Consider the following 25039-nt stretch of genomic DNA (forward strand, 5'->3'; position numbering starts at 1 on the left):
AAACAGCATTTTATTTTGATTCATATAATACCTTCCAGTTTCTCTAGAGACCTTAAGTTAGGAGCGTCGATCAGGTTAGGTCATGCTCATTAAAGCAGGTATTGGTAACTTTTGGGAGTGTGGGCAGGTCTGCGCATCTCCAGTCTTTCTCTAGACTCTGGGACCTTATACCTTTATCTGAAAAGTTAAAAAAGTTGGACTCTGGACCAGAGTGTTGCGGTTCAGTCCTTTTTCTCCTTAGTCCAGCTAATACGCGTCTGGCGTCAAGGACACAAGTCATGTGACAATTAAAGCCCAATACCAGGATAGGACTGTATGGTGTCCCTTATGCAGCTTTTAAGCTGCAGTTCATGCCTGGTAAATCTTTCCCAAACTCTTAAATGGACTTTGCTCCACAGTCTTCTCCTGACTGCATGTGTTCCTGTTGCTTTTGCACCTTTTTCTACCATACTTTTTCCTTCCACTGAATTTCCATTAGCATACTTTGGATAAAGCTCTAATCAGCCAGCTTCTTAAGCAATTACCTTTTGTGGCTTACCTTCCTTGTAGAAGGTTTTGACATTTCTATGTAAAAAAGTTACAAAAAAGTTACAAAAAAGTAATATTTGTAAATTATGCTGCTCTGTAGTGATCTAATATGGGGTCATTGAATGGTTCATCAACATTTATTACCATTTCTTACATCTGCTGATTCTCTTGGCCCAATCATAGCTGTTAGCAAGGGGATTTAAGTCTGTTAATTGTGTATCAGCCTAAAAATCTACAAAACTTATTGTAAATATTACTCATAAGGAACTTAATTAACCATATTACATAAACATATATAACGAGAAACTTGTGAATATCAGGAAGTGCCTCTGTTTGTTTGTTTTGGATTGGAAAAATGTGCCTCGAAATAAAGAAAGGCTCCCTTGCTTATTGAGAGTGCACTCAGTTTAATTAGGAGCGCTGCACGCAGAGAGCATGTTAAACAAACATTAGGTTTGCCCTAATTACAGGATGAGAGAATTGAATGTTTTGCTGAAAATTAAAGTGTTTTCTTTTGTTCCTGTTTGTCCTTTCCCAGCCTGGCCCTGGTCCTACCAGACTACAGCGTGCATTACATCCGTGCAACAATAGGCGACACAATAACCCAGGCAAAATGTAAGTTACCATTCACTGTTGCCTTTGTTATTGTTTCCCTGAATTTCACCTACTTCTTTATCTATTCAGAGGTTAGATAAACAACACTCTGCGGAAGTTAAGTGCTAGCATTGTGTTTGCCTAAAGTCATGGATCCTGTCCATCATTTAACGGCCCCTGGAAAAAAAAAACTAAATGAGTACCCTCATACATGTACACCACCCCTGCAATTGTTGCTAGTATTTCTGAACCAAAACATGCCCTCATCTGTCAGGCTGTTTGAAAGTGTTTTTATTTCAAGACACACCAGCACGGGAAGCTCTCCTGTCCCCTTTTACATGTAACAGGGTTCCTACACTGTCTGGAAAAGTATGGGATTTGGCTGGAGTATTTTCCAGGGGCCTCATGTACTAAGAGTTGCTTGGATTCTCCACTGAAACCTTGTGTACGCTGAAACTGAGAAAACTATGCGCACGCAAACAAATCCAGATGTTTGATACGGCCCTTACACATGGACCTAAGCGCAGTTCCTGTATGAGCGAAAGCCATGTCTACACGGGAGAAAAGATGATTTTGAAACACTCCTACAGGAGGAAGAGGCGGGTAAAAAAAAAAAACACAGACTGGACAACCAGTTATTTTTCATCTCCAGAATCCGGCTTTTCAATTAATCCTATACACATCTTAGATCAGGTTGTCCAAAGTGCGGCCCAGGTCCTATAAGATCATGTTCATGTCTCTGATATACAAGGATTCGGACCCCTTTCCCACAAAAACAAAGTCTTCATTTGTTTCATCAAAGCATAAATTTTTTTTAAATTATTTATGTTAAGCATTTAAAGAAAATCACAACATATTTAGCGTCTTAATTTAAAAAGTCATATTTGTGGCTTAGGGACACTTTTTGAACTTGATCACTTTGGCCCATGTGGTAAAAAGCTTCGACATCACTGGCTTGTGTTGTTTGCACTCACTGTAATTGTAAATGAATGCAGAAGGTCATTGGGAAAAATGTAAGGCTGATGCATTTTACAGTCCACTCAAGAGTAAAATGGAGAATAGTGCAATGCCTTGACGCTGCAGTTTAACTGGCAAAAAACAGGAAGTATATCACTCAGATATACCAGTAATTAGCTGGTGTGTGGTCATTTCTGGTGTGTGGGAGGTGTTTTTTGCTGGCTATGATGTACATCAGAGGAATTGATGTTAAGACTGGGATAAGCAGCAACCTACTCTATGATGAGCAGGCTTGTAGTCTTTGCCCCACCGTGTTGTTCAAAAAACTGTTTTTCTTCTCAGCTTATTCTTGCTACGCCTTCTGCAAAATCCGTCAAAATAGTGTGAAATTACAAAAGCTATTACTTTATTTTCCTGGACCGCTTTTGTGCACCCTTTAATATCATCTTGTGAAAATTCAAGTGGATGCACTTTTGTTATCATAAGCCTTTGGTGTGTTAAATAATTGTTTCTAGATGGGCAGTTTCCCAGCATACCTTCCAGGTGTCCCCAGTGAGTAACTTTTAGGTCGGTGTGAGGTTGTGGAGTTTTCCTTGGTTTTCTGATCTTGCAGGTAAAAGGACATTTTGTGTGCCGCACCCCTTTGTACATGAGGCCCAAGTCTGGATAAGCATGGAATAAAAAAATAGAGCATGCACAAATATTTTATTTAGAGAATTTATTAACTCTCCCACTGTTTAAATCTACCTAATTGTTTTTAGTAGGTATTCTAACCTCTGCTGGAATATCATCTGTATATTATGGGCAACTTTTGCATTTATACTCAAAACTGGGATGAAATTAATTGAAAACTCTGGAAACTGCAGTCTGAAAGAGTATGGATTATAGACATGAAAGAATGTGGAGATAGGAAGTTACATATAAGTGAGTTCTTTTATTTGATTGTGCATGTTAACAAGACAATTATTTAATTGTTTTCAGCCTTACTAGCCAAAATTCTGTCCACTTTTGATTTTATATGTAACTTCTCTGCAAAAGTCAGTCTTCCCTTTTCATGAAAGCTCCCCACCTTTAGAGTGTTATTGAACGTTTTGATTTATCCCACATGTATGTATTTGTGTATTTTTGGATTAGGACGTAACTGGCACTTATTATACTCAGATTTTTTGGATCATTACATCTTGTATGCAGTGTTACTTTTCATTTTCCGTGCATTTCTCAAGCCCTACAATGGTTCCAGTTATTTTGGAAAAAATGCATTTTAGGTGCCCATCATGTTCTCTCAGCATTTAAAAATAAAATCTGTTGACAGATGCTTTGAGCTCACTTGAAACTGATCCATCTAGCACAAAACATCTCAGCATGTTTTGTTTCTGGCAGCCTTTTTATTAAATAAAGTTGCAACCAGCCTGAAACTGTTGGAAAGCCTTGAAAGAACTTTAAGCATCTGAGATTCATTCTTGCGTTATGAAAGTGCAAACTAGAAAATTAGTGTGAAAACAGTATTGCCAACTATTTCACATCATCTGAATGGCAGTAAGTGATGTTGAAAACTGTTGGATTAGTGAAATTTGAATTCAGTCTATCCTCAAGCAGTTGTGATTCAGTTTGTGTCCTTAGATTTTCCGATGAAGTTTGTTTTGCAATTTAAATTGTGCCGTTAGGCGAATATTGATTTTGTTTGTGAAAAAAGGAAAATAGGTCATGATGCATTTACAGCTGGATTTCAGTAAATTAAAATCTCTGCTCAACTCTTAATGAGCTTTATTTCACAAGCCTCTCAAAGGTTAACCTGACAACAGCCAGCTGCATGTATCGCTCCGCCTAGCTCCACTCACATACATCTGGGACACGGCTGATTGAAAGTGATTTCCCCAACCAAATTTTTGGTCTGGCCAATCAGGACGCAGGGCGGGTGTTTCATGGATGTGACGTAGTGGAGACGCCACCGTGAGATTCCAACAACAATGGCGGCTCGCATCGAGGAAGCAAGCGTTAGCATTGATGCTGCTATTTCTTCCGTGTTGTCCAATCTACCTAATATTGTTTCATTAAAAGAACATCAGAGAACGGCTCTTAAGGCTTTTGTTGGTGGAAACCATGTTTTCGCCCTTCTCCCGACCGGATTTGGCAAGTTTTGTTTTCCGGGGCGCGGACGCGCAACGCGGACGCGTCCCCGGAGCGGTTAGCGGTTAGCGGTTAGCGCAAACCATATAAGGAGACCTTTAGTCCTCAACGCGGTCGGCCCGGGATCGACTCCGACCCGCGGCGCTTTGCCGCCTGTCTTCCCCCTCTTCCTGTCAGCTCACTGTCAATAAAAGGTGTGCCACTACAGTGTTTCCCGCAGGAATTTGCTTATGCGAGGCGGACCGACTCGCGGAGCGGGGGTGGACGACACGTTTTCCGCGGACCGGCTCGCGGAGCGGGGGGGGGGGGGGGGCGGGGTGGACGACATGTTTTCCGCGGAGCGGGGGGGAGAGGGACGACACGTTTTCCGCGGCCGCCTCGCCAAGATAGCGCTGCGGGAAACCCTGCACTAGAGCCGCAAACACATAAAAAAAAAAGGGTTTTTTTTCCTGCGTCGGTCTCATCAGCGTCACAGGTTAGCTTCGGTGTGACTGGTTGAAATAGCACGTCGATAAAGATGACAGACAAGTGGCTTATCCAATCATATGCAAGGAGTTTTGATAAGGCCCAGCCTTCAGTAAAGGCAATGCCTATGGCCGTGTCCCAGATGTATGTGAGTGGAGCTAGGCGGAGCGATACATGCAGCTGGCTGTTGTCAGGTTACTCAAAGGTACCTTTTGCCTGTTCCCAGGGCACCATTTTCTGATACACTTTTTCCTTCCACTAATCTTTTCCATTAGTGGGCTTGATTACAAAACTATTAAATACAAGCTTGTTTAGAAAATGAGCTTTTGTGGCTTGGCTCCCTGATGGACAGTGGCGATGAACAGAGAGCTGTCAAAATGAAATTATTATCATTGACAAAACAGAATTTTAGTTTGCAACCACTTATAAGAAAAATGGAAAAAACTGTTGAAATGTTTGACTTTGTTTTACTTTTTGATTTGAATTAAGATTTTCGAATTCATTGCAATCCACATGTAATTGCAATGCTACCTGAAAGGAAACCTTCTTCCATCTGTACTGTAAAATCTTTTGGTTTTGAACTTGTGCATACAATATTCTTATTCAATACATATTTGAATAAAATATTGCGTAACCCTGTTTTCTTGTTTCTTTCCAATTCCCTCCTTTCTCTTTCAACCGTTTAACCTCTTGTTCTGAACTCCTGACCTTCCCTGCTGTGTTGGAACCTCTGCAGCATTTTTGGGCAAGTATTCCCCTTCTGTGCTTCTCCCCACAAACATTTTCGTCTTCTCACTCTCGCGTCACCCGCAGGCTTTGGATGTAAATTTTGTAGACTCACAAACATCGAAACATTTTGTTCTTTGTTTTTTGCCCCCCCAAATTACTGACAACATTGTCACAATGAATCAAATCGGGGTAGTTCTCTCTTTGCATGCGATGCGTCCCACCAGTGCGCTGCAGACAGAGGGTGTGTGTCTATGTGTGAGTGCATGTATGTATTAACTCCCCCCCACCTGCTCCGACTGCTTCAACGGCCCTCAGATGTGGTTTTGGCACAGGCCCACTGTAGCAGGAAGAACAGATGAACAGGATGTTTGCATTATTTAAAGGTGAAGCCATAAAGGAGAAAGCCTTGAGTCAGTATCTTAAGAATAAATTGGTGTTTTCTTCAGTTTCTCTTTTATTCTGACTCATTTAGTGTTTTACAACTCTGGTAAATTACTCCTAATGAAAAACAGGACTCTTCTTGACCCTCTAAGCTTGACCTGCTCTTGGTCGTCTTTGTCACCACTTATTTGTGGTGAATTTGATCAGAAATCTCAGAAGCATGTTAAGCTTTGAGGCTTATCAGAAACTGAAGCCTGTCCTGTCTGTTCTATTCTTTCTTTGACAAAAAACCCCTTCAATGCTAAAATTGAAAGCTAAATCGAACCAGAAATAAAAATATCATATCCTAATTCTCTTTCACTTCATCTAATTACATCCTGACACTTAAATATTAAAATGTATTGTAATGCCCTATATTCCCCCTTACATTTATGTGCAAGTCTGTGTTGATCTTTTATATAAAAATCCAACATATTACAATACAATAAACTTATTACACTAATAAGTGTGCTGTGAACATGCTTCAGTTCCTTAAACTCAGAGGAGTAGGCTCCTCTGACTCACTTCAGAGGAGCCAAATTCCTTTAGGAGACACTTGTGTAGTAAACAGTCATATTAATCTTCCTATAAATATAGCAGTTTTGTGAAGGCCTCTGTTGTTTTAGTGAGAATTCAGGGACAGACGGCTTCATGCAGACCAAGGTACACAGCAAAAAGGTCTCTAAAAAGACTATTGGGATGTTTAAAACAGGGTTGTGAAAATCTCGCAGAAGACATTTTAACACCATCTGAAAGATTATAGCACAACCAACCTACCAAATATAGCTGTCCACCTAAACTGACCAGCCAGGTTAGGAGATGATTAATCAGAGAATCAGCCCAATGATAAATCTGGAAGAGAACCACAGATGTCAGGTTTGCCAAAGGCATGCAGGGAAAACATGGGAGACGTGGCTCTGGTCAGGGACCAAAATTTACTTTTTTGGCCTTTATGCAAAAATCTATGTGGCTATAAACTAACACAGCACACGCTATCCCAACAGTTAAACGTGGTGGGGAAAACATTTTGCTTTAAGGATGCCTTTCTTTACCACAGATTGGGAATCTGGTACAAGTTTATGTGAAAACAGGCGAAACTATGGAACAATTTTAGAAGAAAATCTGCTAAAGGTTATGAAAGAGCTGAGACTGAGCAGATGGTTCATCACAGACCTAAGTCAAATAGAGAATCTGTGGCTCAGACTTAAAACCAATGATGTTCAAGGAGCCTTTCCATCTATTCTGACTGAGCTTGTGAGTGTTTAGATGTTTAAAGGTCGTAGACACCCCAAAAGATGCACATTTTGGATTATTTTTTTTTGTACAAAATCTTTTTTCTCCCACTTTGCAGTTATTTGCTACTATGCTTTGGTCTACTGCGTAAAATCCCACTAAAATAAAGTGAAGTTTCTCATCAATTTTATAAATGAAAGGCTTCTTGGCTTTTTTTGTGCTGGAGTCGAATCCCTAATTGATTTGATGTCTCGTCATCGAGAGTGCAGAAGCTTTGTCTCGTCACTCCTAACATCTCACCACTATTCATCTTTATTGTATTATCACTGAGCGATGGACAAATATCAAAGCGTGTTCACAAGCTGCAATTATTTCCCGAACATGACCACCAAAGAGAAGTAGCCATGTCGCCATGAAAGACTGTGGGTAATAGTTGTGTGCAGTGTGCTTTTAACACAAACACTGAGGTTGTGAGCTATGGTGAATGTGTGTGATCGTGGTGTAAAGCAAATCCATCTCACCAGTTCGGTAACTCCTGAGATTTACCAAGTCATCAAAAAGATGCTAATTCTGGTTCTGAAATATTTCCTCTGACCGCACTCTAAGCCTGCCTGTGTGTTCCCCATCAGCACCATCTGCATCCAAAGACCCGCAATCTTTTGTTCACATTGCAATATTTCTATTCAGGACTCGCTCTGTGAATAAAATATTGTCACCTTTGACCTGTGTGGTTTCACCCTGTCTTTTTTTTTTCCCCCTCCCTTTCTTTTCCTTCTCATCTTTACCTCCCTGGGGGATCCTCGTGTTTGTTCGCTTTCTCTCCTCTGGGATTATTTCTACTCCAGAGAAAGATGGCAAGTATCCTTTGTTTTCACTTTCATCTCTCTTCTCCTAAGCGTTGCCCTGTCAACCCTTAACTCAATGTTTTCTTTTATGTTTTATTTCATTCTGCAGTGTTAACTTTGATCAAGGTTTGCTTCTGTTTTCCCATTCATAAATAAGATATTTTGTTCTTATTGTCTTAAAATCTGGAATAATAAATCTCATTAACAGTGTGAGGCTCCATATTAGTAATTCCAGCATTCACAGGAAAGCATGGAAAACTGTACCCATGATGTTTTAATGAAAGCTATGGACAAAACACAACATAATCACAAAGAGATGTTTTCATCCCATCACTAATTATGACCCCCATTTTTTTAGATATGGGGCAACCTTTTCTCCCTTCTTATCTCAACTTTGCAAATGTTAACAGACCATTTTCTACCCATGTACTTTAATTTATATAGGTGAATATGTACACAAAGAGAGAAACTGTTAAGTTCTCACAAATAATTTAAGCTAGGTGTAATATTTTGGTTGACCGTTTGGGTCATCTGATTGGAAGGAATTATTGCAGATTGCAACCCCTGATCAAACCAAAATAATAATAAATGATCTCCCGCTTGTAAATGTTTTTGGAGTCATATTATAACATTTATTAAAGTGGACCTATCCAATTCACTTATTGCACGTTTTTGTGCTTCCATTTGGGTCTCTACTGTTTCTAGAAACAGTCCAAGCACTTTTTTTGACAATAGGTAAATGTTTTGTTGGTGTATGGAAAATGAGCCGTTTTAAAAGTCTCCCACTTATTACGTCACTGTCCTCTCGCCTCACAACCCCAGCCAAGCCCAACCCCTCACCGAGCAACCCAAGTGGAGCTCCGCCCACTTCATTAGCTGGTTTTACCACTGTATGCGCTGTACTATGGTTGTTCATCATGAATATGATTTGTCATTTAGCAATGGGCTATTGATAGCCCTGTGTACATTTAGAAAGGTCAGAAACCGCTCGCTGAATCCTTGCTGGCTGTGCTGGAGGCTCCATTTCTTCTACTTTTGGGTCTGACTCAGGGTTAAACATGTACAGCTGGACCATTGTGCATCTATTTTCAGCCATTTTCATGTGTAAAGCGCGAGTGTAAACATTGAGTTCGGAGCCCGGACAAGCTACATCTTATTTGCATAAAAGTGACAGAGCCCTAAAAACAGCTCATTCTGAAAGGAGCTCAAAATAGGTGAAATTGAGGGGGTGAAATCTCATTATCTGGAAAGGATTTTGTGCAAAAAATTTAATAAGCGTGTTTGTGTAGGCCATAGACATATTCTAACTTGTTTAAAAGGAAGTATAATAGGTCCCATTGAACAGCAAAGTATGAACAGGTATTTGATTAAAAAAAAAAGTTTAAATCAGTGGTTGCAAAATTCGGTATGACATGTATCCCTTTTGGGTAAAAATGTATTAATGGTTGATCCAAAACATCCCAGATCAGACGGCTCTGTTTCTTCCCGAAAAAGTCTGGTATGAAACAGTTAAAATTACAAAGATACAAAAACGTCCACACCATTCACAAAACTTTTCACAAAAATGGAAAACATTTTATCAATAAAACATTGGAAACAAAACAATGCAAGAAAATACAACAGATTTTCTTGGATCAAGGTAACTTCCAGAAAGCCAAATAACATAAAAATGGAAAACTTCACAACAACCTTTCTCATAATATACACATTTCACATTACCATAGAACTGTAATTTAAATTAAACACAATAAAAATTTGTCATGGTTTTCAGGTGACGAGTCCACATGCAGATACGATCGGGAGGCAAAACACAGTTTTAAGATGTTTATTATAAGAAACAGGCAGATCTAAAGACGGGACTACGGGTGAGTCGGCTGGATCAGAACGTCAAGGCTGGCGAGTCTGTAAGAGAGAGGAAGTCAGAAACTCTGAAAGTTGAACCAGGGGAATTGCTAGAAGTGCGCTGCTTACCATTTAGCCGGGCGGACCTAACCGGGAAGAAGTAGCGTCGGGAATACTCTATGATTCTACTCAGCTGGAGGTAGGCGGCTGGTGGCTGAGGACGGCTGATGTAACTGGCGAGGGATCCTGAGCGAACCTCGTCGGCAACGGTTGACAGATGGATTGACCAGAGTGAATGCAGAACCAGCAGGAACCGGGAGAGGGGAACTCAGGCCTCGCTGGGTAACATCCAGGAAGTAAGAGGGGAGCGCCAGAGCAAAATCTGAGCAGGCGGTTCTGCTGGTCTGTTTCTTCGGAACGAGACGTCAAGACGGGTGAGTGCATCCAAGCACAAAAATCTGAGGCAAACAAAGATCCAAAAATTAGTCAAAAAACGAAGAGCAAAAACTCACAAGCTGGTGTCCGAGCGTAGGGACAGAGGCCACGTCGTACCACGACTGGTTAAGGCTCTGGCGTCTTCCATCTGTCAGCGCTCTGCTTAAGAAGCCAGAGGAAGCCGCCTGCAACGAGCTGCAGGTGTGGGCCACGCCTCCTCAGCCAACCAGACACACCTGTGGAATAGAGTTAGAGTAGAGCAGCACAGAGAATCCTGACACTACCCCCCCCTCAACGGCCGCCTCCTGGCGGCCCAGACGAAGAGGTGCTGGGCTGAGTAGCCCAGAAATCTGAAATTAAGTCCTTATCCAAAATAGTAGCTGCGGAAACCCACGAGCGCTCCTCAGAGCTACGACCCTCCCAGTCGACGAGGTATTGGTGACCCCTACCTCGCCGACGGGCATCCACAACCCTGAGAACCCGAGGGTTCTGACTGTCCTGGGAGGGTGGAGGGGGTCCGGAAGGAGGGCACAAGTTGCTGTCCAAAACGGGCTTGATCTGGGACACATGAAAAGTAGGGTGTACTCGGGAGTGAGGGGGCAAACGTAAACGGACAGTGCTCGGGTTAATCACTGTCTCTATCTCATAGGGACCAGTGAACCGGGGAGCAAGCTTTTTAGCGGATGGATTGGACAAAACGTCTCTAGAAGATAACCAAACCCTCTGACCGGGGCGATACTGAGGAGCTGGTCGGCGGTGCTGGTCGGCAAACCTCTTGCTCCGCTCTGCGGTGCGAGTGAGGGCAGTGATGGTTGATCTCCAGATGTCCTGGCAGCGAGCAATGTAGTCGTTTACGGATGTGAAGGGAATCCTGAGTTCCTCTGTGGGTAGAAGTGGAGGCTGATATCCCAAAGCAACCTCAAAAGGTGAACGTCCAGTAGCTGAGGTGATGTGTGAATTAAGGGCATACTCCACCCAGGGCAAAAACTTGTTCCAGTCGGAGGGTGAAGATGACGTAAGGCAGCGGAGAGTGGTTTCTAGTTGCTGGTTCATGCGTTCAGTTTGGCCATTAGTCTGAGGATGATATCCAGAGGTGAGTGTATAACGGGCACCCAGAGCAGAGCAAAAGTGCCGCCAGACCTGGGAGATAAACTGAGGACCCCGGTCAGAGAGGATATCAACAGGGATGCCGTGGAGTCTGAACACATGTCTGATAAGAAGCTGAGCTGTCTGGAGTGCGTTGGGTAATTTGCGGATGGGAATAAGATGACAGGATTTAGAAAACCGATCAACTACCGTCAGAATAGTTGACATACCTTGGGACAATGGGAGACCGGTAACGAAATCAATCGCTATGTGGGACCATGGACGTCTGGGGATGGGAAGAGGATTTAACAAACCGGAAGGTGGCTGTGTAGAAGCCTTATTCTGGGCGCAAACGGGGCAGGCGAGAACGTATTCTCGAACATCCTTCGTCCATGAAGGCCACCAGAATCGCCGGGAGACCTGGGACTGGGTTCTAAAAATGCCCGGATGGGCGGAAAACTTCGTGTCATGACTCCAACGTAGAACCTCAGGACGAACAGACTGGGGAACGTACTTAAGCCCAGGTGGCCCTGTACCTGGGTCCGGGTCTAAGAGTTGGGCCTGTCTGATTCTGTCCTCCAGATCCCAATGCAGTGCTCCAACCGTACAGGTGGGAGGAAGAATCGGTTCCGGCTCCCTCTCTTGTTCAGAAGATCTAAACAGACGGGACAGTGCATCAGGCTTGACATTTCTGGAGCCGGGTCTGTAGGTGATGGTGAGGTTGAATCGAGAGAAAAACAAAGACCAACGGGCCTGTCTAGAGTTGAGTCGACGGGCTGACTGCAGATAGGAGAGGTTCTTGTGATCTGTCCATATTATGATGGGCTGCTCGGATCCCTCTAACCAGTGCCGCCACTCCTCCAACGCTAGTTTAATAGCTAGTAACTCACGATCACCTACATCATAGTTCTGCTCTGCTGGTGATAAACGACGGGAGAAGAACGCACAAGGGTGCAACTTACAGTCTACCTCCGACTGTTGGGACAAAACCGCTCCCACCCCGGTATTAGAGGCATCAATCTCTAAGATAAACTGTTTAGCTGGGTCGGGGTGAACTAGTATGGGAGCCTGGGAAAAACGGGCCTTAAGTTTACTGAAAGCCTCCTCGGCCTCTGGACTCCAGACATAAGGTATCTTGGGGGAAGTGAGAGCATGTAAAGGAGATGCTACCTGACTATAGTTCCTGATAAAGCGCCGATAGAAGTTAGCGAAACCAAGAAAGCGTTGGAGCTGTTTGCGCGACTCAGGAACAGGCCATTCCACCACTGCCCTTATCTTTTCTGGATCAGACTTCACCTGTCCACCCTCTAAAATCAGACCAAGAAAGGAAACAGAAGACTGGTGAAAGTCACACTTCTCGGCCTTAACAAATAAGCGATTCTCTAATAATCGCTGGAGAACAAGACGGACGTGTTGTTTATGTTGTTCTAGGTCACGAGAGTAAATCAGGATATCGTCAAGATAAACGAAAACAAAAACATTCAGAAAATCCCGAAGGACATCGTTCACTAATGCTTGAAAAACTGCTGGGGCATTGCACAAACCAAAAGGCATGACTAAGTATTCAAAGTGACCTAGCGGGGTCTTAAAGGCCGTCTTCCACTCATCCCCCTGTCTCACCCGAACCAAATGATAAGCGTTGCGCAGATCAAGTTTAGTGAAGATCTTAGCATTCTGGACTGGTTCGAGGGCTGAGGATAATAGAGGGAGCGGGTACTTGTTCTTAACGGTTATTTGGTTAAGCCCTCGATAATCGATACAGGGTCGAAGGGTTCCATCCTTCTTACCAACAAAAAAAAACCCCGCACCCAATGGGGAGGATGAAGGACGGATTAACCCCGTAGCTAGAGACTCCCCTATATACTTCTCGAGCGCTTGACGTTCTGACCTGGAGATGTTGTAGAGCCGACTCACCGGTAGTGGAGCCCCAGGCAAAAGGTCAATAGCGCAATCGTAAGGGCGATGTGGGGGAAGTGAACAAGCCTGAGTCTTACTGAATACTCCTTGAAGATCGTGGTATTCCTCCGGAACTAGCGATAGGTCAAGAACGTCCCCAGACTCTGTCTCAGGGGAAGGGGTAACAGATACAGGACGAGCGGACTGTAAGCAACGAGAATGACAAGCTGGAGACCAAGATTCTAATCGGGACTCGGCCCAGTTAAACTGCGGGCTGTGGACACTTAACCAGGCTAAACCCAAAACAACGGGTGAACGCTTTACAGGGAACACAAAAAACAAAAGTTGTTCCCGGTGGTTACCCGAAACTATCACTACTAGAGGTCGAGTGCGATGGGTGATTAAGGTTAAACTCTGCCCATCCAAGGACGACACCCGGAGAGGCTCGGGTAAAGGTTCGACCGGCACCCGAAGCTGATCCACTACGGTTTGGTCAATTAGGTTGAAGTCCGAACCGGAATCAACTAGAGCCGAGACATCGAAAGTATCCTGATCGAACATTAACGTCACGGGTAAATGTAAGCGAGAAAGAGATGGCGCCTTAGTTACTACTCGGGGGCTAGAACTATTAACGTCCACCGTTCTCCCCGTTACGAACGGTGGACTGGATCTTTTGGCCGAACCGGACAATCCTTAAGGAAATGACCCTCCCCCCCACAGTATAGACATAAGTTGCCCGCGAAACGCTGTTGACGCTCCTTATTGGTTAAACCAACCTGGCCCAACTGCATGGGTTCAGGAGGTGATGGAGCGGACCGCGGTTCCCTATGGGTGAGCGTGGAAGGGGTGGATGATCGCATGACTTGGTTCTGTCTAACTCGGCTCCGACTACGTAGCCGGGTATCCAACCGGATGGCTAGCGCCACAAAATCCTCAAAATCCCCGGGTTCCTCCACCCGGGCTAATTCATCCTTAAGGGACTCATCAAGAGCCTGAAAAAATACTGCCTTTAACGGTCTGGGTTGCCAATCCGCCGCTGCGGCAACCGTACGAAACTCCACTGAGAAGTCAGATACGCGTCGACCGCGCTGTTTTAACGTAAGGAGATGACGAGACTGATGAGCCGAATCTAACTCGGGCGAAAAAATAGTCTTAAACTCGGTAACGAATTCCTGAAAAGTAACCCCGAATGACTGACAATCAGGGAATCGAGCCTCAGCCCAACTAAGTGCTTTACCTGTTAGGAGTCGTAGTACATAAGATATCTTAACCTCGTCTGAGGCGAAAGTCTGGGGGGATCGGTTAAACACCAGTTTACACTGGAAAAGGAAACCTCCGCAACTCCCATGGTCACCAGAGAACTTCTCCGGACTAGGTGACGCGCTCTCAAGTGGCGGAGCCCAAAGCTGATTATCAGTGCTCGGAGCGACGGGAGGCGGGGTGCTAGTGTCTTGAGTGACAGGCGACGTCATCGCGGAAGTAACTGTGTCCATGAGCTGGCTAAACTGAGCGGCTAATCTATGAAGCTGCTCCTGTGTTGAATTTACGGCTAAACCTAGTGACTGCATCTGTTCTTGCTGTGCGGCTAACTGCCGCCCGAACGTATCCGCTGGACTTTGGTGGCCAGAGCCTTCTTCTGTCATGGTTTTCAGGTGACGAGTCCACATGCAGATACGATCGGGAGGCAAAACACAGTTTTAAGATGTTTATTATAAGAAACAGGCAGATCTAAAGACGGGACTACGGGTGAGTCGGCTGGATCAGAACGTCAAGGCTGGCGAGTCTGTAAGAGAGAGGAAGTCAGAAACTCTGAAAGTTGAACCAGGGGAATTGCTAGAAGTGCGCTGCTTACCATTTAGCCGGGCGGACCTAACCGGGAAGAAGTAGCGTCGGGAATACTCTATGATTCTACTCAGCTGGAGGTAGGCGGCTGGTGGCTGAGGACGGCTGATGTAACTGGCGAGGGATCCTGAGCGAACCTCGTCGGCAACGGTTGACAGATGGATTGACCAGAGTGAATGCAGAACCAGCAGGAACCGGGAGAGGGGAACTCAGGCCTCGCTGGGTAACATCCAGGAAGTAAGAGGGGAGCGCCAGAGCAAAATCTGAGCAGGCGGTTCTGCTGGTCTGTTTCTTCGGAACGAGACGTCAAGACGGGTGAGTGCATCCAAGCACAAAAATCTGAGGCAAACAAAGATCCAAAAATTAGTCAAAAAACGAAGAGCAAAAACTCACAAGCTGGTGTCCGAGCGTAGGGACAGAGGCCACGTCGTACCACGACTGGTTAAGGCTCTGGCGTCTTCCATCTGTCAGCGCTCTGCTTAAGAAGCCAGAGGAAGCCGCCTGCAACGAGCTGCAGGTGTGGGCCACGCCTCCTCAGCCAACCAGACACACCTGTGGAATAGAGTTAGAGTAGAGCAGCACAGAGAATCCTGACAAAATTAATATTTCTTCAACCATAACAATTGGTTGCTGGTCATTTCACACTTTTGCCTTTTTATAGCATGTGTTAAGTAGCCGCTCTCCACCAAATATTTCATGCCAACTCCATTTTTCTAATAAAAGATCTTTACTCCAAGAATTAATAGCGGTCAACTGGAAATTACTCATAATTATTTTGGTTTAATCAGGGTATCTGTCATATTTCACAAGCTGCCTAGTCCAAACAGGAATCAGAACCACGATCGCTGGAAACAATGTTTTATAAGAATTTAAAAATGATGCTGTTACATGAAAGTGCATGTTAGAATTGAGCATTTTTGTAAAATATTTGACTCAGTAATTTATCAAGTCTTCTTAAACAAGAGAGAAAATAAAATAAGCAGTTTGGGACCAAATTACAATGCACAAGTACCAAATTGGGGTATGAAATGATGAAAGAGAGATAGAAATATAGTGGTATCTGTGTTGCTGTTTGTTAAATGTCAACACATTTGTTCCTCACTGTCTCTCTACACCCAAGATCCTTTTTCTGCTCGCTGTCAAAGTGCTTTAATTCTGCATTGTTAAAATGTATTAAACGTTCATTTATTACCAGTGAGGTAAAGTCTCATCTTAATGCTTTCTGACAGCTTTTTTTCACTGTCCAGACTATAGTAATGATTTTATGCACTTATTCCTAGTTTCTGAGAGCCTGCTTGCAGACAAGTTCGATGAATACGGGTATACATTCATCGCACCGAGGTATGTTTAATTTTTTCTTTATTTAACAGGGACAGCACACATTAATGAACATTTCTGTAAATCTCTCAGTATGGGCTACAAAGCTAATTTTCAACTATTCACCTCTAAAGTCAATAAACATTAAAATGTTCAAACATTTAGTAAAAGATAAAAGCAGACAACAAATCCCACAGTACTTCCTGCATAACATAAAAAGTCTTACACCAATCAAAAGCCCGGACTCACTCTCCCACTCAACTGAATGAGAAAGTTGGCATTAAATCTAGCATTAAACCCCATAGTTCAAGACAGTAAGATTTAAACCTTAATCACTAACCTATAAAAATATAACGTACTGAATAATACTTGGTGACTAAGGTGACTGCTTTGACTGTGTTTATTTACAAATCTGATTGTTTTCCTCAGGATGTACTGCAAAGACTTGAAGCCACCTGACAAGGAAACGAGCAACATAAATTTCCTGATGGACTTTAACAATTATATTGACACAAAGACGCCAAACAACCCCATGTGTAAGTATGATCACACATGATTTACAGGGCTGTTCAACAGTAACCTTTCACATTTTGTCCCTTTACAGGAACAAACAAATGTGACCAACATAATGTAGGGAAGGATTATGAAAGTCAATTATGTTTTTTATTTTCATTTGAAAAGTGTGGTATGTATTTGTGTCAGCCTCAATAATTGAATATATTGTGGTTTCCCTTTTAGCTGAAATTGTTGCTGCAAGTCCTTTTGGGTGCAACTCCACCAGCTTAACACATGTAGAGATGAAAGGGTTTTTACAGTCTTTGCAAAATAGCTGTCAGATTGGAGAGATACTGCAAGCATACATTTCCAAGCCTTCCCTCAGATTCTCAATTGTATTTAGGGATGGACATTGACTAATCTAATTTAACACAGTAAAATACTTGGATCTAAACTATTCCGTTCTAGCTCTGATGATGTGTCCAGAGTAGCAAACCTCCCTCCCTGTCTTAAAGGAGCTATAAGTAATACTGACACCTTGTGGCTCAAATCGGTACAACAGCTTGTCAATCAATCTAATGTGCCATTTTTAAACGGTGTGTTGCTGTTGTGAATTTTTACTACCACAGGATAGGCATATTTAATTTCCCGTTGGGATGAATAAAGTATATTTGAATTGTATATGATGTTCTATTATGTTCTATCTCTGGTTCGCTTCTCTTACTGGCTTCTATGTTAGCAGGCTGCTGCTCTTTTGCCAAGATAAAATACCAAATGCTGTGTTCTGTGTTGGGAACCCTGGGAATTCTCATATGATTAGCTCAGGAACCAGGAAGTAAACACGGGCTACACACTGAACCGAAGTAGTTCCGGACCGTACCTCTAGGTTTGAAAGGAGAAAAATGTAACTAAGACATTGTTGATGGTGGTGACAAATGAGAATAATTTAGTTTACTTACAGCGCCTTTAAGTCTTATGCAGCCACATTCAGGTTTTAGTTCAGGATTTTTGTATTTTTAGCTCAAGCCATGTTCCCATCAACTTTGACCAGCTTCCCTCTCCCTGCTGAAGAACAGCATCCCTGCAGTATGATGGTGCAAGCACCATGTTTTAACATGGCAGTAGTAATGGTGCAGTATTTATGTGAAGTTTTTGTTCCAGCATTGCTTTTGGAATTTAGACTAAAAAGTCCAGTTATGACCTTATCCTAGTCGAGCACTTTTTTCACGTTTGTCTTTTTTGTCTTTCACAAAGGCCAGATTTGTGGATTCTTCCACCTGAGCTGTGAATCTCTGCAGGTTTTCCAGAACTTCCAGGATCCTCATTTAGTTTTCTCTGAATAAAGCTCTTCTTTACAGGCATTTGGTTTAGGTGATTACTTTTAATGAAACGAAAAATGGTGCCCTCAGATGTTCAAAGCCAGGGATGTTCTTTGGTCATTTTATGTATTTTTGAAGCTTCTCTATGGTGGTGGTGATGATGGTCCTGACGTTGTTTATTTACTAATGTTCCTCTAAGGTATTAGTTTAGCTGCATATTATTTAGGGTAAGCAGGGCCTAGGGGTCTGAATTCAAATGTTTGCCACAGTTTTCAGATTTTTATTAATAAAACATTAAAACCGTTTTTCCTTTTCCTGCCCTTTCATGGTAATTTGCCGCTTTGTGATGATTTCTCACATACTATCCCTATAAAAGAAATTCAAGTTTTTGTTGTAACATGATAAAACAGGAAAAGGTTTATACTAAACTTTTACCATTTTTCTTTGCCATGTTTTGCTTTGGTACATTAAGTGAATAAATCCCTGCCGTTCGGCTTTAAGCAATAAAGAGCGCATAGAACATTTATGCGAGTTCTCTAAGCGACGTGTCATTCCAGTGAACTGCAGGTTTGGTCGGATGGTTTGGTGTGCATGACCTGGCAAAGCTTTGTAATGTGGAACCCCCTGCCTGCATGTTACCTATTTGATGCTAAATCCAAAGATCTGACCATCACATGCCTGGCTGCACATGTGTGAAGCACGTCGGCTTAGTTGTGACACACACACTGGCCTGCTCGCTTAGACGCACGCCATCCACCAGTTATATGCCTCCCACACCCCTCCTGTAGCCGCTCGACCTCATCCAATTACTGTGTGTTTGTGAAAAAGAGCAGGACACATGCGGCCTAGAGTGCGAGCAGAGCAATAAAACACAAATCAGGTCCGGCAAACCTTCTCCCTGACATCTGACCAACGCATTACCATCCTTACCCTTGCTTGCATCCCCTCGCTGATATGAATCACCCATTTGTTGGGGCACTGAGCAAAGCAAAAAGTTCCCTGGACATTTATAGAAGGCCTCTTTTATTGCTTTCCATTGTTTAATTTGATGGTTTGCATTTAAGGACTCACTTCAAACATCTCAACATGATCAATCCAATAAAACTTTTCACCCAGTTGAAATATTACCTTCACCGTTATTAGCTGCTAGTTTAATGGAGTCCACAGAGAACCCCAAGGGAGGGAGAGGAGTGCGGCCCAGGTGGAGGATCGGCGGCTCAGGCATCGTTACACGCTTTACGCGGTTAAGCCACTTCAGTGGCGAAGAAGTACATTAGGAATTCCTGGGCTGCCTTCAATAAAGAATCCCTAATGAAAACCACTGGATGGTGGGGACCAAAGTGTTACACCAGCTGTTCTGTCTGATGTGTGAGGCGTGCCATAAAGACTGGAGGAGGTGGTGGTGGTGGAGGTGTATCGGCGAACTGACGTTTATGGACTGGAGCGGGTCGACGGCGGGTTCAAAGAGCCAGAAACGGCCAAAAAAGGGGCAACCCCTTTTATCGCCTCTTATGTTTGTGATGTGGTCTTGTTGGATGTCTGCAAAAGTATTTTTTTACACCTGCACCAACTCACCACCTACATCACAACATTTTGAATTACAAATCCCCCCACCCCACACCCAAAAAAACCTCCCTTTTGAGTCTTTAGGTGGTTTTAATAATGAAGTTTAATCATCTTCAGGGCCTAGAAACTGCAGAAAATGCTTGTTTGCTGTCAAAGTTATCAGTTTTTTCTAGTTTAGAATCCACGTCATGTTTTTGTTTTTTTTTACAATCTACGTTTATTCTTCTTAAAGATTAAAACTTTTTTTTTTCTGTTAGGTAATGTTGAGCTTGTGAACCGACTCCTCCTTGATGCTGGTATCACCACTAAGCTGATCAAGATCTGGAAACAGAATGAGTTGCAGTAAGTGAAGAGGCGGTATTTGCTGTTTGGCAATGCAGCTGGTTTAAATATTTCAAAATCACCAGTAAATGTCAGGCATCCATAAAGCATTCTCCAGGTTTTTGTTACTATGTTCTCATAGCTGTATTTTCTCTGCCTGTCAGGCATGGTGTCATTGCCAGGTTTGTTGCAACTGATGGAGGAATCACTCGCGTCTTCCCCAAAAGGTATCTAGGAAACGAGGGTAACCAAGAACATCTCTGTAGTCTGATCGGAAACGTGCAACACACAGTTGTGCACTTATTGGCACCTCTGCTAAAAATATGTGAAGAATATTTTTTTCTTTAATTATTTTTACTTATTTATTATTAAGATGTTAAGGCTGGATTTTGTAAAAAAAAAAGTCAGAATCTGCATTTCATTGTGTACTTGCATTGTCAATAGTGCCGGGCTGGACTGGACAGAAGAAGCGGAGACTTATGAGTCGAGTTTCTACAAGCGAAGTTTAGACAATGACGTGTACATCTTCACACCAACACCCTGCAACGGTAAACCTCCAACAAATATCAGATATACAGTACCTCACACTGGGATCGCAGCTGCATGACAGACATTATGATGAAGGGTATGATCTAGGTTTGAGTATCTCTAAGTATCTAAATATTCTTAAGGTCCTACAGCACCAATTTATATATGTCTTTTAATCTGTGCATAAATATAAATCTGAGTTCTGTGAAGGCCTTCCAGGTTTGTAAGAGAACACTAAAATGCATCATTATCGCACAACTACAGCTGTATCAAAACCTGGCCGTACACCTAGACTCACAGGCAGGACAAGGACAAAATTGATCACAGCGGCAGCCTAGTGACCCGTGGTGACTCTGGAGGAGCTACAGAGATCCACAGCTTAGGAGGGAGAATCCGTTGACACAGCCATTATTAGTCCTGCCCTCTACAAATCTAGGCGCCCTGAAGTGTGGCAGAAAGAAACTTGTAAGAAGTCTTGTTAGCAGTTTAGCAGAAGTCACTTAGGGAATGCAGCAAACATGGCGAACATATACATTTGTGAGGCTCTGTGCAAAATGTTTGTGGCGGAAAACTTACGCTGCACGTGACTCCGAAAAAAGACTTCACACATATTACAACATTTAGGTCATGTCGTCATTCTGTGGAGATGCTCTTCTTCAGCAGGGTCAGTTAAACTCGTTCAGAGTCGATGTCTATATTAATGAATACTTGTCAGCCCTGGAGGAAAACCCTAAAGGCCTGTTTAGGCTCAACCTTAAATAAGCAGATGCATATGGGTGGAGTGGGTTAGCTTCCTGCATTTGGATTCCAATTTGCAACAAACTGAGAAATCAAAGTGATAATTGAGGGGCAAGTGCAGCACACTTTAGCTCACATGCAATTAGCTGATGTAACGAAGATGATGATAGCAGAGATGGTTAAACTTCTCCATCCACATATATTGTATTTAATGGCTGCAAAAAGCACATCTCTCTATTGACGTTTCCTCTTCATTCAGAAGTGAATGCATGACAGCAGTAACACCTGATTTTTAGAAACTGGCCAACCTAATCATATGTGCAAAGGAAGCATACATCCGTATTTAGGGGCTGCAAAAGACTAGGGGGGACAACAACCAGGGGCGTTTCCTGAGCCTGGGAACATTGGGGCTGAGCCCGCTCCATCAGAGGGAAATTTGAGGAAACTAACTGGGGAAAAAAAGGCTTTTTATTTAAGCTTTCTTGAGCATTGTAGCACATTGTTTGAAGCCAAATACAGCAATAAGTACTTGAAAAATGTATTTATTTTTAAAATTAATCTTGACAATGTAAATAAGATCTCTAAAATCAGTATTAACGTAAAGGCATAACCTTAAGGATGATAAAATTACTCAATAACAATTATTTTCATTTTCAATTGTCTTTCCCTGCCAAGCACATTTATTTCTGTCAGGTTGCACCTGGTTGGTTTTCTGTGTCTGCTGCTATCTTTTCTCTCCATCTCCTCAGTGCTTCCACCTTCTGCTGCCAGAAAAACAATGAAGTTTGTTTTGAATGACTATAGAAAGTATTCAATAAAATATTTTTAAAATCATTTTTAGGATTTCCTTTTTTCACTCAGGAAGTGTTTCACACAAATGTCATCCAGTATGATGCTGTTCTTTTCACCTTACCATACTGCTGCTGTTTCTCTCCATTACTTGTTCTGTGTTGTACATCTGCAAAGAAAATGGTAAACATGAAGTGTTTTCAGTCATTTGCAGAAAAAAGATCATGCTGTAGTATTTACTGCACCTCTCTATCATCTGATTTGTCATCCCTCTTTCCCTACGGGCTTTATCACTTGTTTTCCTTCTTTCATTTGATGTTTTCCATCTCTTTTTCCTATATCCTTTTTTTTTTTTTTGGAGGGGGGGGTTGAACATCTTTAATCTTTAATGTTCAATCAATAAAATTGTTCTCAGATCTTTCCCGTTTGCATAAAACTGTTGAGTCTTAATTAAAAACAGAGCCGTTAAGTAACATAAAACAGCCAGGAAAATAGAAATATGAAACTTTTCCTGTTTTTAATGATTCAAATATAAACATGGAGGATCAAACATGTCACATTTATTTCTATTACATAACAATACATTTCCTCTTTCTTTCTTACATTTGATGTTTTCCCTTCTCTCTTCTGCCTCGTTCCCTCTTTCATTCACTGTTTTCCTGATTGAACTCGGGTACAAAAAAAACGTCAGTCTTCTTCTGTGATCGCTGGAATCTGGACAAATTAGTTTGGACTCATTTTAAGCCTGGCATAATCATATTTACTACACTTCAAAACAATATGTTCTACACATCCTCTGAAACACCACAGACATCACATTCATTAGATACACACTTAGTCATTAAATAAAGAATTGATTTTAATCCACTATGCCCCAAACTTAAAAGCAGTATGGTTATCAGAGAGCTGTCAACCAATAAAACTGGGATGAGTCCCTGCACCCAAACATCTTCCTCTCTGATTGGTCATAGCGCTGTGCTTGTGCTGCATTAATGGAAGCTGGGAAATTACAAAACTCTGTTCTTCTTTAATAATATAGTTAATGGAAATGTTTCCATTTTCGGGTGAAAAAATGGGATGGGAAACATTCAGGGCTAGAACCGGGAATACCCAGGCCAGGGGACGCCACTGACAACAACCCTAAATATACGACCAAACCTACAAGTGGATAGTTTAGATCAAAGCAGATTTAAATACTAGAACGGTCCAGTCAAAGTCCAGACCTACATCCAATTGAGAATCAGTAGCTATGTTTACATGCACAAAATTTCACGATCGGATTAAAATGTTTTTGGATTAAATAATCGGATCGTATCGTTTATATGGGCACAGAATCATGTAATCTGACCATAATGTGTGTGTATATGCACCTGACTTTATTCAGAATATAACCCCTCTGACTTACGCAGAGTGCTGGCCTAGTGGTTAGAGCAACGCGCTTGCACTCAGAGAAGGATGCAAGTACCTGGTTCGATCCCCAGTGCCTGCACTCTGGGTCCCTGAGCAAGACCCTTAACCCTAGATTGCTCCCCGGGCGCAGCACAGTGGCAGCCCACTGCTCCGCAAGGGGATGGGTTAAAAGCAGAGACACCACATTTCGTTGCTTGTACTTGTGACAGTGCATTGACAATAAAATTGAATTCTATTCTATCAAATTCCCCTAAAAGAAGAACACAGAAGAAAAAGAACTTCCGTCTTTGCTGAACAACAAAAACCACCCCTCTCATTCGGATTACAATTTAATTCCGATTGAGCTTAATCCAATCACAACATTCCAATTGTCTTGTTTACTTGACGCTTTTTTATTCCAATAGGCCCTGTATCAGTATTACTTTTGTCCATGTAAACATAGCTAATGGCAAGGTTGAAAGCAGGCAAAATCAGTTCAGTTGGAATGAGTGTGGTCTATTTTGCAAAGGAGACCGTGCAATGCTAGTAGAAAAGCTTTAAGAATCTTACAAAGTGCTGATGGAGTCAGTCTGAACATCTTTCTATAACATGCTTTTTTTTCTTGTTTTAATTTAGAAAAACCCTGAAAACCATTCTTCTTCTTATGTTACTTCACAATTATGCAACCTTGTGCTGGTTTATTATATAAAATCTCAGCCAAACACATTGAAATGAATGGTTGTAACATGACAAAATATGAAAAGGTTTAGTGGGTATGACTACTTGAAAAAAGGTATTATATTTGCAGGGTTGATTTCTAAAAGACACGTATAAAAAATAAAAATTTTCTGTCTTGTTCATGCAGAAAGTGATACAGATGTCCTCGTGAGCAGAGCAGTAAAGCTTGAGATTGACAACATTACACTCAAACCAGCTGGTAAGAGCCATTCTAAAGTTTGAACCTAATTTTTAACCTGACTGCCTACTTACAGCAGTGCCTCTCGTTACACGCCTACATTAGCAACCCTCAAACCTTTATACCTCACAGGTTTATCATCCACAGTCACAACCCTCTTACTTCATAACCGCCACCCCTCGTTCATCTGCTGCTCCCTGCTCTCTCAGGCAAAAGCCTACATACACAAACCACATTCTGAGTCGTCTCATCGCCTGTGATCTTTAGCCAAGTTTAATTTTCTGGGTTCAGAGTGTAAAGTTGACTCAGAGGACCAGTATGATCTAGGATGTCTGGATTTCATGTCGAGTGTCTCTTCTTTTTTTTTTTTTTTTTTTTTTTTTTGCTCAGTTGTTGGTGTGAAGCTGGACATTTATGCGTGGATGGAGAGCTTCATCAACATCACATATAGGATGAATGTAAGTAGATGTTTATCAGCATGAAACACACGAGTGAAGCTCAGTGTCAATTTTTGACCCTTTTTAATTTTTCTGTTTAAAGTGCAAGGATGAAATCTGTGGCTGTAAGAGAGGTGATCCGGTAAGAGGGGTTATTATTTTATTGTATTAAATTATTTATTGATATTTAAAACAAAGTGAAGCATCTATGTAATTATTTCTGTG

General features: G+C 42.3%; 1 protein-coding gene across 1 annotated transcript in view; it reads left to right on the forward strand.

Moving 5' to 3' along the window:
• The window catches only part of cacna2d1a (calcium channel, voltage-dependent, alpha 2/delta subunit 1a), a gene marked incomplete in the record, with an annotated part of 123005 nt that overhangs the window by 75798 nt on the left and 22168 nt on the right, over window positions 1–25039 (forward strand). Inside the window, 11 exon segments of the mRNA XM_036149334.1 lie at window positions 1067–1143; window positions 5408–5416; window positions 7899–7907; window positions 16280–16340; window positions 16746–16852; window positions 19954–20038; window positions 20182–20244; window positions 20462–20565; window positions 24327–24398; window positions 24768–24835; window positions 24918–24956. Coding sequence (XP_036005227.1) covers window positions 1067–1143; window positions 5408–5416; window positions 7899–7907; window positions 16280–16340; window positions 16746–16852; window positions 19954–20038; window positions 20182–20244; window positions 20462–20565; window positions 24327–24398; window positions 24768–24835; window positions 24918–24956 — 694 coding nt within the window.

Source organism: Fundulus heteroclitus, chromosome 17 (genome assembly GCF_011125445.2).
Source record: "Fundulus heteroclitus isolate FHET01 chromosome 17, MU-UCD_Fhet_4.1, whole genome shotgun sequence".
NCBI classification, from domain to species: Eukaryota; Metazoa; Chordata; class Actinopteri; order Cyprinodontiformes; family Fundulidae; genus Fundulus; species Fundulus heteroclitus.